The sequence below is a fragment of the Mustela nivalis genome (assembly GCF_964662115.1).
Source record: "Mustela nivalis genome assembly, chromosome: 19".
NCBI classification, from domain to species: Eukaryota; Metazoa; Chordata; class Mammalia; order Carnivora; family Mustelidae; genus Mustela; species Mustela nivalis.
In genome coordinates this window covers 38,283,996-38,301,664 of record NC_139038.1, presented here as the reverse complement: position 1 = coordinate 38,301,664, position 17,669 = coordinate 38,283,996, and the positions used below count along the sequence as shown (strand labels likewise).

The window sequence follows — 17,669 nt, the reverse complement described above, 5'->3', positions numbered from 1 at the left end:
CCCCATCCTGTGCTCAAGCAGTCAAGGTGTGTTCCTGAGCATCTCTATCCCCCTGTGCTGGCTGTGCTGGCCAGGATGGAAGCAGGGCCCGCAGGCAGAGAGCTTGCAGAAGCCGAACCCACCCTGGGAATGCCACGTCTCCTCCAAGGCAGTGTGGACCCGTATGGGTCCGGACCTGACAGCTGCGACAGGTGGTGTCCCCCTCAGAGCCCTGTCCGTCCCATCCCAGGGTGATGGGAGAGGTGCTGGGTCCCCCAAGGCCATGCTGTTGCCACACTCCCTCCCTGAACTCCAGCAAGTGGGCAGAATGGGGCTGCAACGTGGGAGGGTCACAGCCTGGTGCCCAGCTGCATCTGAGCTCCCTCCCTTCGAGTGGCTGTTCTGGAACCCTGGTCCCCCACCTTTGGCGCTCAGCTCAGCCTACCCCTGGCCTCCTGCCAGCAAACCTTGTCCTTGCCCTGGACTGAGCTGGAGTGTGTTCTGGGCCTTTCTATTTCCGGCACTGCCTGGGCCCCCACCATTAGAGAAAAGGTACTTGGGGTTAAAAACATCTCCAGGGCGCCTGGGTGGCTCAGTGGGTTAAAGCCTCTGCCTTCAGCTCAGGTCATGATCTCAAGGTCCTGGGATCGAGCCCCGCATCGGGCTGTCTGCTCAGCGGGGAGCTCGCTTCCCTCTCTCTCTGCCTGCCTCTCTGCCTACCTGTGATATCTCTCTGTCAAATAAATAAAATCTTTATTAAAAATCTCCAGATCGGCGGATTCCCTAAGTACCAGGTCCGCTGATGATCCCCCAGCGCCACCGGGAGCTCCTTGGAAAGGGCTGGTGGGCCGGCCCAAACTGCTGGGATCAGCAGGGAGCCACCGTTCTCTGGAGCTCGCCAGGCGCACACAGGGCGAGGCCCCCGGGGTGGGCAAGGAAGGGCGCAGGCGCAGGGTCCCGCGCGGGCCTGGAGCTACCAGCTGGCGAAACCCCGCACCCTCCCAACTGGGGCGACGGGGGTCTCCCCTGCGGCATGCGGACGCTGGCCCAACAGGTGACGCGGTGTGGGGAGCGCCCCGGGAAGATGCCTGCAGCGGTCAGAGCCTGGGCGGGGAGGCCCTTCGAGAAAAGTCTGCGCGGCGGCCCGGGCGGGTCTCGCTCGGTTTTTGCGACTTTGGCCAGCCGAGGGTCCCCGAGGAGGGGGTCCTGACCCAGCAGAAGCCGCTCCCCGCTCTGCACCCACCCGCGGCTTGACGGTCGGCCCCGCGTCCCCTCCGCGCCCAGGTACGGGGACTCCCGGGCCCGACTGCCCTGGCAGCCGGCGTGCGCGCTGCAGGGTCCCGGGGCCGGGGTCGCGGAAGGGGAGGGGGGGAGCGGCGGGGGCGGGCCGGGGGCGGGGCTCGCAGCCAGGCCCCGCCCCCGCAGCGCTCAGTCGTCGGCGCGGCTGCCAGCGCGCTGTGCCCGGCGTCCGTGGAGCAGGTGCGGAGCGCGGCGTCTCCCCAGCTCGCGACCCCCCGACCCCCGGACACCGCGCCCCCGGCCCTCGGTGAGTGCTCGGACTCCGGGCGGCCGTCGCCGCCGCCCCCGCGCGCCCGGTCCGGCCCCTACGTTTGCGAACCCCGATGGGCGCGGGGAGGCCCCTCCGAGGAGGAGGGCGACGGCAAGTGGGAAGGCGCGCCCCCGGCTGCGGGGAAACTGAGGCCGGCGCGTGCTCGGAGGGACGGGTCCCTGGCGCTTCTGTCGGCCCGCGTCTTCAGGAGCGCCGGAGCCGGCGGGGGTCGAGTTGGGGGGGGCGGCAGGACGCCCCTCCGACCCCGCTGTCCCAATGCCCCACGGAGGCCGCAGGTGGGTCTGGGCTGGGGACCTCCGTGCCGCCCCGCGGGTTTTCCCGGGGGGCAGATGCCGCCGGCGCCGCTCCCTCCCTCCCCGCCGCCCGTCGTCTGAGGACCCCTGGTCTCCACGAAACCCCTCCGGGGGCCGGAGCGGTAAAAACAATGCGCACTCACCAGGCTTCTAAGCCGCCCGCAGACCCGCCCCCCTCATCGAGGAGGGAAAAACCTCGACGGAACTGGGGGGCCCCCAGGCTTCTGTGGCGGCACAGGGGGGGGGGCAGGGCGGGAAGGGGCAGAGGGAAGGGATGTGCGTGAGCCAGGCGGGAGGGACGTCGCGGTGGAGACAGGTGAGTAAAGGCGCGGGAGGGAGCCTCGCAGGAAATTCGGACGGAGGGGCCTCGGTTTTCGTTCTAGAAGTATCTGGGTGGCCCTTTGCAGTGGATCCCGCGCCTCACACGGCTTTAGGTCGGACTGCAGAGCTGCTCAAAATGCACGTCCCCCCCCCCCAAAAAAATGCACGTTCCCAGGCCCTTCCCCAGGGCTGGCTCAGGCTGTCTAGGGAGCCATCAGAAGGCGACAGCTGGAAATCCAATAGGAAAAGTGAAGGCAGATGGGCTGGGAAGAGAAGACCAAGAGGGTGACATGGAGACCAGCATGTGGGGCCAGATACCCTGTCACTCCCCCTACACACACAGGGTAGCCTCGGAGGACCCCTGCCTGCAAGTGTCCAGGGACCAAATCTTGGTACAAAGGGATGTAGTGCTCTGAGATGTTGATCATAAAGTTATTTATTCACTGTGGGGGTGGCCAGGGGCCCCAGGGGACTCTAGCTAGGGAGAAAGCCTGGCTCTCTGGCTCAGCTGTCCCCATCACCAGCTGCTTTGGTGCACCTAAGCCCCCAGGTGGGCTAGGAGACAGTGTGGCTCAGAGTCCCTGGCTGGAGTCCAGGCTCCAGGCAGCTCACCCAGCCCTGGGGTGTGAGATGGGATGGGGGGTCCACTTAGTAGGGTTCCCACTTCCCGTTCAACCTGGGCCTTGGGGTCAGCCAGGGGACAAGGTGGACATGTTCATATTGGCTTGGCCCCCGTGTCAGTGTGACATTCAGGTCCTTGGCCAGCCTCACTTTGCCTACTGGACAAGCAGGGCTGGGATCCTGGCCCTGGTGGCCGGGCATGAGCAAGAATGCGGGCCCATCTTGTTCCATGCTGCTGCCCAGCCCAGGGGGACCAGAGACACACAGAACTCAGGGAAGAGTTCTCCTGGGGCCTGGCAGACAGACGGAGGGGCCCTGCGGCCGGCGGGGGCTTCCTGGGGGTCAGCCGTGCACTCACACTGTGCATCTCTGGGCGAGGAGCTGACTGGTTCCCAGGACCAGGCCACTGTGTGCCGCAGTGTCAGTGCCGGAGTGGCAGACCGTTTCCAGGGAAACAGGACGAGTGTCTGGGCACCCAGAGATGAGCCATCTTTCCCAGACACCTGTGCCCGGATGCCACTTTTGCCCCTGTCCAGTGCCAGGTGCCACAGAGCCAGAGGCCAACTTCCTTGGGCCCCAGAACTCAGGATGTGCCAGGAGCTTAGAGCTTGGACACTGAATTTGGAGGTGGGCTCTGTCCCTGGCCACTTGCGGGCTCTGTGGCCTCGCATAAGCTTCTAAGCCCGAGACCTCAGTTTCTCCAGGTAGATGAGGGGAGCAGAGCAGCACCCCCTTTCTGGGGCTGAGATTATGGGGTGGGGCAGCTCTCCCTCTGTCTTGAGCGTTTTATTCTCAGGGAGGCACCCTGACTCTGTGGCCACTTGGCTACTGCGTCATGTCTGTCTCTGGGTCCGTGAGCCCCTGTAGCCCCTGTCACTCGGCAGACGCAGTTGGCGGTTGCCTTGGCAACAGCTCAAGCACTGGCTGCTACCCGGCTTTGAGGGGCTGCGGGGGTAGCCGCTGCTTCCCCACAGCTAGAGAGGGGAAGGGGGCCCCGATAACCTCACTGCTGATGGCCTGTAGGACAGCACCTCCACGTTGCAGCACCTGCCTCCTCACACCCCCCCATCTTTGCAGGAAGCCCCCCCCCAGGGGCAGGCAGTGGTCAGTCTGAGAAGGGAAAGCAGGGCCTCATTTCAGAGTCGGAGCCCGCAGCCCTTTCTGTCCCCAGCTCTTGGGCTGCTCAGATGAGCCCCTCGGAGCCCAGCACTCCCCAAGGCCCCACAGGACTGGTGCTGGGGCTTCAGGGAGCAGGCTGCATGCTGCCTGGGTGGGCTGAGCTGGCCGGGGGCACAGAGCAGGGATGGTAGCCCTGGGACCATAGAGAGACAGATGCAGCGCAGGGCAGGGATTCGGTCAGGACTCGGGAAGTGGCCAGCATGCCTGGGCTCCAGCGCTCCCACCAGGGCATAAGGTGCAGAGGAGGAGGGAGCAGGTGTTCCCTAGGGACTTGCAGGGATGTGGGCATGATCCCTGGGGCGCTGGCCTGGGCACACTAGGCGGGAGGGGGGATGCTCTCCTGGCTCTCCTGCCACGAACTGCCTGGGAGATCTGGGGCCAGAATTGTTGCACCCAGCTGAGGGCCCACTTCTCTTTTTTTTTTTTTTTTTTAAAAGATTTTTTCTTTATTTATCTGACAGAGATCACAAGTAGGCAGAGAAGCAGGCAGAGAGAGAGGAGGAAGCAGGCTACCTGCAGAGCAGAAAGCCCGATGTGGGGCTCGATCCCAGGACCCTGGGATCATGACCTGAGCCGAAGGCAGAGGCTTAACCCACTGAGCCACCCAGGTGCCCCCCACTTTTCTTTTGTCAGCAAGATGATAGTGCTCCTCTGCACAGGCTGGGCCTGCCTTGAGGTTCCCGCAGTGAGTGGACGGGTGAGCTCTGCCAGGAAGGGGGACCAGGGCAGCAAGTGCAAAGGTCCTGTGGTACACTGAGGAGAACATGGTGTGTGTCATATACCAGAGGCTGGCAAGCCTGGGGCAGGGAGCCCAAGGGGTAGGCACAGAGTGGAGGAGTCAGCCTGGCCAGGGGGTCAGCACTTTGATGGCTTCCAACAGGGGCACAAGGAGACCTTGGGATTTGGGGGGAGGCACAGGTTGTTGGGTGGGCCAGGGGAGAGGTGGGTGCCTGGACCAGCCAGTGCTGTGGAAGATGCCCCGCGGCAGCTCTGTGGTCCCGCTGCCCTTGCCTCTGGGTCTGCAGGGGATCCTGAACCCCCTGGAGGAGGTGAGCCAGTGTGACAGTGGTTGGCAGGGCGGGGGAGACTGCGGATGAGAACGAATGCACATGGGGACACTCCTCAGGGGAGTCCTGGACACTCCTCAAGGGAGTCTCAGGGGAGACCTCAGCAGGTTGTCCCCAACTCGGAGATGCACACTTCTGGGGGCCTGGGCTCAGCCCTTTGCAGGGTGGTGGATTTGTCCTCCAAGCCTGCCTGTCCGCATTCTGTCTGCACAGAGCAGAGCCCCCAGGACACACAGGCCCTTGCTGCTGAGGTGTCCTCCGACTCCAGGGACACAGCCAGGGGACCCCCCCCCTGGATGGGTGGTGGGTGGGGGTGTGGCAGGATGGGCTGGAGCCCAGCAGCTCCCAGCCACAGAGTGAGGGCTGTGCCAGGCTCTATCGACCAACCTACCAATCAACTTATCGTCACCTCTCGGCACTGTTCAGTCCCCAGCGCAATGCAGCAGGGGTGCCCCATTTTGCAAACAGGCCATGAAGACTTAGACCAAGGGACTGGCCCCAGGTTGCCAGCAGGAGTGCACATGGCCCCCAGGGTGCCCAGTGCCGTCCAGCAGCGAGGGAGGGGGTGCTCTGGGGAGGCTTGGGTGCCCCCTCCTGTGCCGTGGGCAGCCCCATCGGGAGGCAGCGCCCTGCCACCGTCGGTCTGTGGCTGGTTGGACCATTGCTGGTTGTACACCTGTGGTGGCTGGGGCCAGCATGGCCGAGCTGCTGGCCGCTGGATGTCAGAGGCTACGGCCGTGTTCTCTGCCCACAGACCCCCCACCATGACGACCCTGCTGGAGATCAAGAGCAGTGTGCTCAGGCAGGTGCAGGTGCGCCCATCCTTCCGCCGGAGGACCGAGGGGGAGCCGGGGAGCACTGGCGCTGACCCACAGGAGCCCACCGCTGCAGGGGCTTGGTGGGTGCCCCCCCCCCCCCCCCCCCGTCCCGTATGGTCACGTGCACCTGGCTGCCCTTCTCTCACTGGTGCTCACTCTCCTGCTGCCCTAGCACAGCCTCTGGGGGGAGCCCAGGAGAGTCTGAACCCAAGGCCTGCAGGGGGTGGGGTCCACGCCTTGGACATCGGACTGAGCCCTGGGACAAGCGGAGACCCAGGCAGTCCCCTCAAGTTGTAGGGGCCGGTGGCTGGCCCTGGGTTGGGGGGGCAGGCACATGCCGGGAACCCTGAGCTTCAGGGAGGACCTGCTGACCCTCGGCCCGGCCTCCCTCTGCAGGAAACCTGGGGACGGTGTGGAGTTCTTCGCGCACATGCGTCTCATTCTGAAGAAGGGCGAAGGCAGACAAGGCCTTCCCTGCCCCGAGGTGAGGACAGCTGGTGCTGCTGCCTGGTGCGGGGGCACCACGCTGGGCTGTCCAACTGCCCCCCTGCCCCTACCCCTGCACCTCAACTCCTCCCCTCCCTGGAGTGGTCCCCACAGGAGGCCCTTACCTGAGCGCCCTCACAGGTCCTCTTACGCAGTGGTTCACCAGCCCCTGCCGAGCCCGTGGACCCCAGCCGTGGCCTGAGAGCCCTAACCCAGGAGGAGGTAAAGGGGACAGGGGCCTGGGTCCAGGGAGATCCAAGAGCACTTCCTGTGTGCCATGCTCAGGTCCTGGGGACGGGCGGACAGCAAAGGTGGTGGGGGTGAGGACTAGAATTCCCCATGGAAGCCGGTAAGTTGGGGGTCAGACCCCTGCAGGGCCGAGCAGGTACAACTGTATGGATGCTGGGACCTGTCTCTGCCGGTGGACAGAGCTCCTGGGAGCTGGGATGCCGGGGTAGGGTTGGGGGGAGCAAGGTGCCTGAACCCCCAGCGGCCAGGGCTCAGGGGGACAGGGGTGGGCTGGCTGGGACTCAGGGCATGCCCTGCTCCCTGCCCATAGGTGGAGATGCTCTATGAGGAAGCCCTGTACACAGTCCTTTACCGGGCGGGGACCATGGGTCCTGACCAGGTGGATGACCAGGAGACCCTCCTGGGCTACTTGCAGCAGGTGAGTCCCAGCGGTTCCTTCCTCCCTGCTGGCCCAGCCCGGCCCCTCCCTGCCCTGCTTTCGGGAGAACGGAGCCCACTGTCTCTCCCAGCCCTGTTCTCTACCTGGTGTTGTCCCCCTCACCTAAATAATGAAGGCTTGGCCCACATACAGAACACTCCCTACACACACGTGTGTGCCCAGGCAGACACACATACCGGCTGATTGGCATCCCCGGAAGGATGGGGCAATGGACAGACACACGGACACACAGAGGATGGATGGATAGACAAATGCATCTTTCTCCTCTCCTGTGTGGCCCCCAGGAGACTGGGCGGCTCTTTTTTGGGGGTACCTGGGCCCTCACACCTGCCCGTCCTCTACAGGTGTTTGGTACAAGCTCCGACGAGCATGCCAAGGCCATTGAACGCGTGAAGAAGGCCAAGGTGGGGCTGCCACGCAGGGTGGGCAGACGCTGACCAGCCACAGGGCTAGGGTTTGGGGGTGGAGAGGGCACAGCGCGGGGCCCTGGCCTGGCCCCACAGATCCTCCCTCAAGCGGCCCCTCGGCACCCTCGGCCCACAGGCCCCCACATACGCCCTGAAAGTCTCTGTCATGCGTGCCAAGAACTTGCTGGCCAAAGACCCCAATGGTGAGTGGGGACCAGCCGGGAACTTGGCTGTGCCCGGGCCTGGTGGCTGTGGAGGGCGGGGGGCAGCCTGGGGCCGGGGACTGAGGTGCCTGTGGCGTCTCAGGCTTCAGCGACCCCTACTGCATGCTGGGCATCCTGCCGGCCTCGGGTGCCCCACGGGAGCCAGGCCCGCACAAGGAGCAGCGTTTTAGCTTCCGCAAAGGCAGCAAGCGTGGAGGGCCACTGCCGGCCAAGTGTATCCAGGTCACCGAGGTCAAGAGCAGCACCCTGAACCCCGTCTGGAAGGAAAACTTCTTCTTGTAAGTCCTTTTTTGCAGCCGGGCAGCGGTGGTGGGAGTGGGGACATGGGGGGCTGCTATGCCAGGACACGTGCTGTCTCAGTGCCTGCTCCAGCGATCTGAGCGGGGCTGGTCCGAGGACGGGCTTCCAGAGGACGTCACTGTCTCAAAGAAAGGTGCTGGCCCCAGTGGCCACACGGTCAGGATTCACGTCCAGCCAGTCTTAGAAGCTGGAGCTTCTAAGGGACAATCTAAGGATTGTCCCTTCCTTGGCCCACCAGCCCTGGGCAGAGGCTTGTCCTGCAGCCTCTGGCCATCTCTCTGTTTCCTCATAGTGAGATCGAGGACGTCAGCACAGACCAGCTGCACCTGGACATCTGGTATAGGCCCCGGGGCCCTGCAGCGCAAGGGACATGCAGTGGGAGGGGACATTCAGGGCCCAACCAGGCTCCAGACAAGCCAGGTCCGCCCCCTTGCCCGCCCCTAGGGACCATGACGATGATGTGTCTCTGGTGGAGGCATGCAGGAAGCTGAATGAAGTCATCGGCCTGAAGGGCATGAGCAGGTAGGATGGGGGGCCCCCCAGACATGGGCCAACAGGTGGCGGCTCCCCGGGGACCCCAGGTGGGCAGCTACCTTGCTTTGCTCAGGTATTTCAAACAGATTGTCAAGTCGGCCCGTGCGAATGGGACAGCAGGGCCCACAGAGGACCACACGGATGACTTCTTGGGGTGTCTCAACATCCCCATCCGGGTGAGTGGGGCCAGGGCCTGTTCCCCCCGGGGACTCTGCTGGTGGCTATGTCCTGTGATCCCCCCAAACCTCTCCCATCCTTCTTGGGCTGGGTGGGGGCCTTATGCAGCAGAGGAGGGGGAAGGAACAGCTTTCTGTGGTGTCTTGTGTCCAGGCACCCCTGAGTGCTCACTGTGTGCCAGTGGCCTGTGTTCAGAGGTCTGTGGGAGGGACAGGGAGGAGAACTGCCGGTCTGCACCCCCTTCTCTCAGGAGGTGCCTGTGGCTGGTGAAGACCGCTGGTTCAAGCTGGAACCGCGCTCCAGCGCCTCCCGAGTGCAGGGGGACTGCCAGCTGGTCCTAAAGCTGATCACTACACAGGTGGGGAGCTCCGGGGTCCCCTGCCTTGCATCCTGGCCCTCCAATCCTGCTGGCAGGCTGGGGCAGGGCTGGTGACAGGCGGGCCCTGCCTTCCAGAGGGACACGGGCATGAGCCAGCGTGGGCGGTCGGGCTTCCTGTCCTACATGCTGCTGCTGAGCCGTCTGCTGCAGTTCGAGCACCGGTCCCAGGAGGTAGCCACGCCCTAGGGACCAGGGTGACCTGGTGCCTGGGGTGGGAGAGCAGGGGAGGCTGGGCACCGGGGGCAGGAGGCGATGGCGTCTGCTCCTTCCGCTCACGTCTGCCCCCTTTCCCAGCCGGACTCAAGCAGCTGGCGCGGGGAGCTCAGCGGGCCCGCGGCCACCGTGCTGTGTCTGCACGGCGCCCAGAGCAACCTGTCTTCGCTGCAGCTGGCAGTGCTGTGAGTGGGCGGGGCGCGGGGAGGAGCCGCGGGTGGGAGGGCTGCGCTGTAGGGGGGGCGGGGCGATGGGGGCGGGGTTGTGGCGGGAAAGAGGCGCTGCCAGTGGGCGGGCTAAGAGGGGCGGGCCCGGGAAGGGGCAGGGCTGTGGGGAATAAGGTAGAAAGTGGGCGTGGTCTTGGAAGAGGTGGGGCATGGTGGAGGGGCCCCTGGTGCGAGAAGGGGTGCTGTGAGTGGCAGCAGCTGAGAGGGGCGGAGCTGGAGGGGTCTTGTGGGAGGGGAAAGAGGCGTGCTGTGTGGTGTGTGTGGAGGCGGTTGGACCGGGCAGGAAGGGAAGGCGTAGGAGTGCTTTGAGTGGGAAGGGGTGAAAAGGGGTGGTGCCATGAGGGCACTGTGGGATGGGAAGGGGTAATAGAAGGGGCACAAGGGGTCTCCTGGGGGGTTGCCTCCTTGACTCTGCACTGACTGCGGCAGGGCTGGCCCCCACAGGCACTGGCAGGTCAGCAGCCGCCACCATCAGACCTGCACCCTGGACTATGGCTACCTGCTGGGGCTGCTGGAGGACCTGCAGGCACACTGGGAGGAGGCGTCATCCCTGCCCCAGGATCAGGTGAGAGCGCGCCCTCTTCGTTGCCTGAAAGTGCTGTACCCTGGGCTGCTTGTGGGCTGGACAGACAGGGCACATGGCCTACAGGGTGGTGTGAGCTTGAAAATAGACTTCGTGGCCCAGGGCAGAGCAAGACTGGGCACTGCTGAGATCGGGGGATGGGGTGGAATCCCAGGATGGGGAGGTTGTACCCTTCACTTGGCTGAGGGGCCAAGGCAGTGGGCTCTGGCCACTGGCCAGGGGGAACTGGTGGTGCAAAGGCCCTGAGGCTGTGGGAGATAGTTGCAGGGCCAGGCCTGTGGATGGCTGCAGGAAGCCTTTGCAGACGGGCTGCTCCCCCACCCCTACCCGCGGGGATGGCCGTGAGAGGGTCAGCTCTGACGGGCCCTGTGTGCCTAGGAGGAGAGCCTGGCTGACAGCTTCTCTGCCTTCTCCGAGTTCGGGCTGCGGCTGCTGCGCCAGTTGCGAGACTATTTCCCAGCCACCAACAGCACAGCTGTGTACCGCCTGGAGCTGCTGCTGAAGTGAGTGCCACCCCGGTGCTGGTGAGGCGGGGAGGGGGGGATGTATGGGACTGGGGCGGCCGCAGTCAGCAGGTGGCCCCTGTCCAGGTGTCTCAGCAAGATGCAGCTCTTCCAGCCGTCCTTCGAGAGCTGCCCCTTCGAGACGGAGCTGAACATGGACATCGCCGCGGCTCTGAAGGTGTGTCCCACCCCCAGTTGCCCACCCCGCCCTGGCCCCCGGCTCGGCCTGCTCTGCCATTCTCTGCTGCCCTTTGAGCCTCCCCCGTTCCTCACAGCGTCTCGGTGACTTGTCTTGCAGAGAGGCAACCGTGAGTGGTACGACAGGCTCCTGAACAGCAAGAGTCCTCGGGAGCAGGTGCTGCTCAGGGAGGGCCTGGCCACAGGGGTGGGGTGGGGCAGGCCGGGCCCAGAGGTCATGTGAACCCCGCTTCCCTGCAGCCGGGGCCGCAGCGCCTCGCTGGGCTGGTGCACCTGGCTGACACTGTCTACGAGGATCTGCAGTCCTGCTATGGGGTCTATGCCAGCCTCTTCCACAGGTAGGGCCCCTGCCCTGGCTCCTCGGGGATGCCGCCAGGCTGGGCGTGGGGCAAGCAGGTGTGTGGGGTTTGTTCCGCAGCATCGTCGAGATCGACTTCTTCACCCTCACCTTCCGGCAGCTGGAACGTCTGGTGAGGAGGGGAGTGGGGAGAAGCCCCCTGGCTGGGAGGGCGCCTTGGTTTCCTTTTTGCCCACAGCCCCTGACTCCACCATCCTGACAGGTGGCCGAGGAGGCGTGGGTGCTGACGGAGGAGCTGAGCCCCAAGTTGACCCTCGAGGTGGCTTCGGGGCTCTTCGAGCTGTACCTGACCCTGGCCGACATCCAGGGCTTCTGGAGCAGCCTCCCCGGCCGGTGGGTGCCCTGCCCAGCCTCTCCCCTTCCCTCCACCCGCCCCCACCTGTCTCTGTCCACTCTTTGCCTCCCAGACACATCCCCACTCCCCCCCCCCCCCCCCCCCCCGCTCTGGCTGTCCTCCAGCCTCCTCTAGGGGGCCCCTGGGACAGGGGCCTTGGAGGGAGGGCACCTGGGCTTTGCTGGCTCCGGGTGGCTGAGTCAGGGCGAGCTCTGTCGGGCCCCCGCTGCAGTGACAGCCGCTCCCTTGCTCTGGCTGGCATCCACGCCCCCTTCCTGCCCGCCGTGAAGCTCTGGCTGCAGGTGCTGCGGGACCAGACCAGGTGCAGACTGCAGGGAGCCGTGGACGTGGACACAGTGAGTAAGACCCAGGCCCGAGGCTGCTGGGCTCCGCCAGGGCTGCCCTGCCACCCAGGCCTCCTCCCGCCCTCTTAGCTGGAGCCCACAGATGCCTCCTCCAAGCACAGCAGCTCCGCAGCCACTGCCAGCCTCTGCTTCAGTCACATCCAGGAGCTGTGGGCCCGCCTGGCGTGGCCAGACCCGGCCCAGGCCCAGGCGCTGGGCACCCAGCTGAGCCAGGTGCGCGGCTGTGGGTTTGGGGAGCGTGTGGGAGGGCGGCAGCAGCAGCAGCGGACGCAGCCCACAACTCCCACCCCTCGTGTCTCACCCTAGGACCTGTGCGAGGCCACCCTCTTCTACACGGAGCTGTTGCGGAAGAAGGTGGATGCTCAGCCTGGGGCCGCGGGCGAGGCAGTGAGCGAGCCAGTGAGCGGGCTGGTGGCCAAGTCGGGGGGTGGGGGTGCTGGTGGCTGCGTGGGGCCGGCGCGGGGCTGCCTGCGCACTCACCCACACCTGGCCCGCCTCCCCAGCTCTGCGTGGTGCTCAACAACGTGGAGCTTCTCCGCAAGGCTGCTGGGCAGGCTCTGCGGGGTCTGGCGTGGCCGGAGGCGACCTTGGCGCTGGAAGGGGGGCTCCCGCGGCCCCTGCTCAGCTGCATGCAGGCCCTGGATGAAGACCTGCAACAGGAGGTCCAGACTGTGACCGCGCACCTGACTTCCAAGGTGGGCGGGCCGGCAGGCAGGTGGGGGAGCCGGCTGCTGGGTGCCCTGCTGCGGGGTGCCGAGCGCTGCCCTCCCGCAGATGGTGGCCGACATCCGGAAGTACGTGCAGCACATCAGCCTGTCGCCGGACTCCATCCAGAACGACGAGGTGAGTGTGCTGCCGGCGGGGGGTCTGTGGGGGGCCCGTGGGCGGGCTGGTGCTGAGGGTGCTGCCTGCAGGCTGTGGCCCCACTCATGAAGTACCTGGACGAGAAGCTGGCCCTGCTGAACACGGTGCTGGTCAAGGAGAACCTGAGCAGGTAGGGCTGGGTCTGGGGGGGTGGGGGGTGGGCAGGGTGCGGTCCGTGGTGCTGTAGCCCACGCTGGGTGTCCCTGCAGGGTGCTGGAGGCCCTCTGGGAGCTGCTGCTACAGGCCATCCTGCAGGCCCTCGGGGCCAACCTCGACGTCTCTGCGGACTTCTATGGCCGCTTCCACTTCGCACTGGAGGTAGGGCCCTGGGGAGGAGCAGTCCCTGCCGGGGCGCCTGGACTTCCAGGCCTGAAGGGGTCCTCGGGGATCCTGGCCGCCCGACATCTCCTGCCCGCCCACCCACTGTGTCAGCAGCACCTGGGCCCCTGGGCCTTGGCATTCTCCCCCGCTGGCCCGGGGCTTCAGGGGGGCATGACGCGTGAGAAGCGGGTCCACCAGTCTCAGCCTTGGGCCCCCGGACAGCTGTGCCTCTGACGGCTCTGCCTTCTTGCCCTGCCCCAGGCCCTGGTGAATTTTTTCCACGCCGAGGGTCAGGGTCTGCCCTTGGAGAGCCTGAGGGACGGAAGCTACAAGGTGAGGCCTGGCCTGGGGGCCTCCGGCCAAGGGGGGGTTGTGCGCGCTGGGGGCCGTGCTCAGCGCCCCGTGCGCCCCGCAGAGGCTGGAGGAGGAGCTGCGTCTGCACCAGTGCTCCACCCGCGAGTGCATCGAGCAGTACTACCTGGACAAGCTCAAGCAGGTAGCGAGGGCAGGGGCTGCGCACTCGGCCTCTCCCCGCCCCCCACCCCAACCCCGGTCACTGGCCCGAGTCCTTCCACAGAGGTCCCTGGAGCAGAACCGGTTCGGGCGCCTGAGCGTCCGCTGCCACTACGAGGCGGCGGAGCAGAGACTGGTGGTGGAGGTCCTGCACGCCGCGGACCTGCCCCCGCTGGACGCCAATGGTGAGGGGGCGGGGCGGGGCGGGGCGCCGGCGGGGGCGCGGCTGAAGGGCTGCGGGGCGGCGGGGCTCACGGCCGCTCCTGGCTGCGCCCTTCAGGCCTGAGCGACCCTTTCGTGATTGTGGAGCTGGGCCCGCCGCACCTCTTCCCGCTGGTGCGCAGCCAGAGGACGCAAGTCAAGAGCCGGACGCTGCACCCCGTGTATGACGAGCTCTTCTACTTGTGAGTGTCCCGCTCTGCCCCCAGCAGTCCTCGCGCGCCAGGCCAGCCGGAGCGGGGCTCCGATGACCGCCCTCCGCTTGCAGCTCCGTGCCGGCAGAGGCGTGCCGCCGCCGCGGCGCCTGCGTGCTGTTCACGGTCATGGACCACGACTGGCTGTCCACCAACGACTTCGCGGGGGAGGCGGCCCTCAGCCTGGGCAGCATTGGTGGCATAGCACGGCCGCAGGTGGGAGGGAGCTCGAGGGCCAGGCAGCCTGTCACCCTGCACCTGCGCAGGCCCAGAGCCCAGGGTAAGTGCGGGTCCGGGGGTGGGGGTGGGGAGAGGGCTGGCTGGAGGTAGGGGCTCATGCTCCCCCACCCCCCCAACCTCCTGCCGGCAGTGAAGTCAGCGCTCAGAATGCTGGAGGGCCGCACCAACAAGGAGGCGCAGGAGTTTGTCAAGAAACTCAAGGAGCTGGAGAAGAGCATGGAAGCAGACCCTTGAGCCCCTCCATGGGTCCCCTCCTCGTCCTCATCCAGCCCCGTCGTCAGCTTTGTGCAGCCGGGGCTCGCTCCCCCACCCCACTGTGTAGTGTGCATGCGCAGCTGACCCTCCCACTCCTTCTTAACCTGGTCATGTCCATGTGGTGTGTCCTGTGAACCCCATGAATCCATCCAGCACCCCCCATGCCAGGTCTGGGGGGCTGACTTGGTGGGGCCTGGCCAGCAGCTATGCCCCTGGACGCAGAAGAGAGCAGGCCTGGCCATGAGGTGAGCTTCCCCGTCTGCCGGCTCGGCCCCCATGGCCCCAGAGCAGGCAGGCACCGGTTTGAGAGCAGGGTTCTCAGTGGGGTGGCTTAGCTCCCCAGGAAACGTTAGGCCATGTCTGGAGTCAGTTTTGGTGGTCGCAACTACAGGCTGGAGGAGAGGCTACTGGCACTAGTGGTGAGACCAGGGGAGCCCCGAGCAAAGGTGGGCCGCTCTCAGATGTTACCAGCACCATAGCAGAAAGCATGTCTTAGAGGAAGCTCTGTCTTCTCTTCTGGGGCTGGGAGTGTGGCAGGGCCTTGTGGGCCAAGAGGCAGGACAGCTTGGGTTTCAGTCTGCACCAAGCAAGGTGGCAGGAAACCGCTCCCAGGGGCTCTGACAAAGGGGAGGGTGGGCACCCAGAAGTCTTTACCCAGAGGATGTACAGACAGGTTTGTTTAAGAACTGCATATGTCTCCATTCACCACCTGTCTCTGAGGCCTGGGAGAGGGTCCCCTGGCATCACTGTGAGGCTGGGGACATCACGCAGTTGGTCCATGTAAGGAGCTCTGTGCTGGGCACGCAGCTGTCCAGCGAATTTCTGTGTCTACCCGCACCTACCCATGCTAGACCAGCCTCACGCCTGGCACCCCACGGTCCACACCCTTCGCAGGCAGGCCCTGCCTCACTGCATACTCCTCCCCCACAAGCCTCCCCAATCCCCAGACCAAGAGCAAAGAAACAGGCTCACACTGGGGTCTCCTTGGCCCGCAGCTTCATTGGGAGGGCTGGACAGCCCCAGAGCACAGCCATGTCACATGCATGGGGACAGAGTCTGGTGCTGCTCAGTGCTGTGAGGGCTGAGGTTACTAGGCCTGTCTGTGTCCCCACAAGTTCTGCTGTGTCTCCAGTCCTCATTGCTCCGCCATGAAAATAAACGTGTGTGCAGTGTTTAGTCTCTCTGCCGTTTCTTGATTCCTTCCCAAACCTCTGCGGGGGCCTTGGCCTTTGCCCCTTGCTCAAGAGGACTGTCCTCCTCAGGGCAGCTGCTGCTGCTGTGGTCTCCTTCATCCTCAGCATCAGGACCGTGCCCCTCAGACTCGTCCTCGCTGTCGCTGTCACCGCTGTCTGCAAGCAGCCTGGAAGGGACAGGTGTGTTCACCGAGGGCACACTCGCTCCACAAAAGCCCAGCTGAGGACAGATTCAACTGTTCCCTGGAAAGCCCAAGGACCTACCGGGTGTCAGCCACTGGCCTGTTGGGGTTTGCAAACTCGCGCCCAGAATCCAAGTCAAAAGGATCTGAAGAGAGGAAGTAAGCAAGAAAGGGATTTACAAGTGAGCTCAGAGCACAACGGAGCCTCCCAGGTGCTGGGGCAGGAAGGCCTCACCCCTCGGCTTCTCAGAAGGAGGTGTGGCATGCCTGGATGGTCCTGGCTCCCAACCAGAGGGCTTGCATCCATGCCAGGCCTCACCAATTTCCTCCTCCTCGGAGCGCTCCTTGGCGTGGGCCAGGAACTCCTGTTCGGCCTGGAGCACCTCCTCCGCGCTGCTGCAGGCTGCATACTTGTCCAGGAGCTGGCGGTTCAGGTCTAGGAAGCCCTCGCCCCACTTGAACTTCCGCAGCAGAATGACAGCAAGGTCCGAGAAGCCTGACGGCGTGGACACCAGAAACCCAACAATACTGACAATCTGTCTCCCATCCTAAGTGTATCCCCGGGACCCACAATGCCATCCCCACACTTGAAACTCCCCATCAGACACCATCCTACGGTCCAGACGAGCTGCTCGCTCGCCTCTGCCGTTCACAGAGGCCCTCTCACGGGGCTGCCTGTCCGAGCCTCCACAGGGACCATGTGTTCTCTGAGGGCAAGGTGAGGGGTGACAGGTGGCACTGGAGTCCTGGCCTGTCCACCTTGACCGCCCCACACACCCTCACACTGCTCGCAGGAGATGGTGGAAAACACTGCTGCGGGCGTGGCCAGACTCAGCAGCTTGCCAGCACTCACCCAAGATGCAGAAGGTGGCGGCAAAAGCCTCCACACAGGACAGCTTGCAGGGCCGGCCATAGTTCACGGGGTTGGCGGCGACTAGGTGGGGCAGCAGCCGCAAGTGGCTCCCCCGCATCTTCCCGAACGGGGTCTCATCCAGGCGGGCCCAGGAGCAATCGACCACAGCGACCCCACTCTGTGCCACCAGCTGTCTGTCGGGAGCAGGGGAGGGCTAGGTTCTGGAGACGACGTCCCTGGAGACTGACCTCTCCAGGGATACAAGAACGTCATTCCTCGGCCCCCAAACAGCCCCAGCAGCGTGTGTTCCTGCAGCAGACTCCTTTATTCACTCAACACACGTTTACTGAGACCTACTAGGTCCTGCGGGAGGCAGCGTGGGCGACCTAGACACGCACGCCTCGCGGAGCCCTGCAAGAAGGATGTGCCAGGGTCCCGCCCACTCCGCCATCCCCGGGCCCTGCTCCTACCTGTCCGCGGGGGACACGTACTGGGAGCCCACCGGGCTGAGCACGACGCCGCCGAACCTGTGGCCCAGGCGCAGGCAGCGCACCAGACCCAGGCGGGCCAGCTTGCGGCCGGTACAGCGCCGGGGGTCACAGTGGCCCAGCTCCCACATGGCCAGCGTGCAGGGTAGCCGCGCCGGGCCGGAGGAGCCCCCGTCATCAGCCGCCTCTGGTTCCACGGACGCTGCACGGGGGCGCGGAAGGATACCGAGGCTCAGGCGCAGCTCGTGGGCTGGACCCCAGACCCCGGCTCCCCACCCCGCGACCCCCGATCGCACCCACTCACCGCGCAGCGCGGCGCCCACCTCCTCGGCGAAGGCCTCCAGGGAGCGGCCCGCGGGGTGCCGAGCGCGGCTGCCTTCGGCCCCCGGCCTCCGCGCGGCCCTTCTGCGGCCCATGGCGGGCAGCGGGGCTCCTGCCACCTGCGGATTCACAGCTCCGCCGCAGGTGAGCCACGAGCGCTCGCGCAGGCGCCGAGCGCCACTTCCGGCCCAGCGGCGCCCAC

At 65.6% G+C, this 17,669-nt stretch overlaps 2 protein-coding genes across 3 annotated transcripts; one reads left to right on the top strand and one right to left on the bottom strand.

Annotated features, from left to right (window-relative positions):
- Positions 1-1,408: 1,408 nt before the first annotated feature.
- On the top strand, positions 1,409-15,606 carry BAIAP3 (BAI1 associated protein 3). 2 transcript variants are annotated; one of them, XM_082713598.1, is made up of 34 exons: positions 1,409-1,525; positions 5,785-5,928; positions 6,245-6,332; positions 6,476-6,556; positions 6,894-7,001; positions 7,367-7,426; positions 7,566-7,632; positions 7,736-7,931; positions 8,246-8,290; positions 8,398-8,475; positions 8,561-8,663; positions 8,915-9,022; positions 9,119-9,214; positions 9,338-9,441; positions 9,928-10,048; positions 10,445-10,569; positions 10,657-10,747; positions 10,868-10,924; positions 11,008-11,105; positions 11,186-11,237; positions 11,328-11,458; positions 11,692-11,815; positions 11,894-12,037; positions 12,131-12,223; positions 12,328-12,519; positions 12,599-12,667; positions 12,739-12,818; positions 12,898-13,006; positions 13,271-13,342; positions 13,425-13,505; positions 13,587-13,707; positions 13,803-13,926; positions 14,010-14,215; positions 14,306-15,606. In XM_082713598.1, the coding sequence occupies exons 2-34, from the start codon at positions 5,795-5,797 to the stop codon at positions 14,407-14,409; spliced, it is 3,462 nt and encodes a 1,153-aa protein (XP_082569724.1). In that variant the 5' UTR covers positions 1,409-1,525; positions 5,785-5,794; the 3' UTR covers positions 14,410-15,606. The 2 variants fall into 2 exon arrangements, with proteins under 2 accessions (XP_082569724.1, XP_082569725.1); XM_082713599.1 differs by lacking the exon at positions 9,119-9,214 and having other exon boundaries at positions 1,412-1,525.
- TSR3 (TSR3 ribosome maturation factor) lies at positions 15,410-17,655 on the bottom strand. Its single transcript, XM_082713732.1, has 6 exons — positions 17,451-17,655; positions 17,129-17,348; positions 16,659-16,852; positions 16,125-16,301; positions 15,888-15,951; positions 15,410-15,790 (listed from the first exon to the last, which is right to left on the bottom strand). Exons 1-6 carry the CDS (start codon positions 17,560-17,562, stop codon positions 15,604-15,606), a joined length of 954 nt encoding a protein of 317 aa, XP_082569858.1. The 5' UTR covers positions 17,563-17,655; the 3' UTR covers positions 15,410-15,603.
- Between the last annotated feature and the right edge of the window lie 14 nt (positions 17,656-17,669).

Coding starts and splice junctions, on each gene's coding strand:
- TSR3 (XM_082713732.1), bottom strand. CDS start 17,562: ATGGGCCGCAGAAGGGCCGCGCGGAGGCCGGGGGCCGAAGGCAGCCGC. Junction 16,853..17,128: donor TACGTGTCCCCCGCGGACAG/GTAGGAGCAGGG, acceptor TGCTCCCGACAG/ACAGCTGGTGGCACAGAGTG. Junction 16,302..16,658: donor CGCCACCTTCTGCATCTTGG/GTGAGTGCTGGC, acceptor CCACGCCGTCAG/GCTTCTCGGACCTTGCTGTC.
- BAIAP3 (XM_082713598.1), top strand. CDS start 5,795: ATGACGACCCTGCTGGAGATCAAGAGCAGTGTGCTCAGGCAGGTGCAG. Junction 12,224..12,327: donor GCGAGGCAGTGAGCGAGCCA/GTGAGCGGGCTG, acceptor CCGCCTCCCCAG/CTCTGCGTGGTGCTCAACAA. Junction 13,708..13,802: donor GCCCCCGCTGGACGCCAATG/GTGAGGGGGCGG, acceptor TGCGCCCTTCAG/GCCTGAGCGACCCTTTCGTG.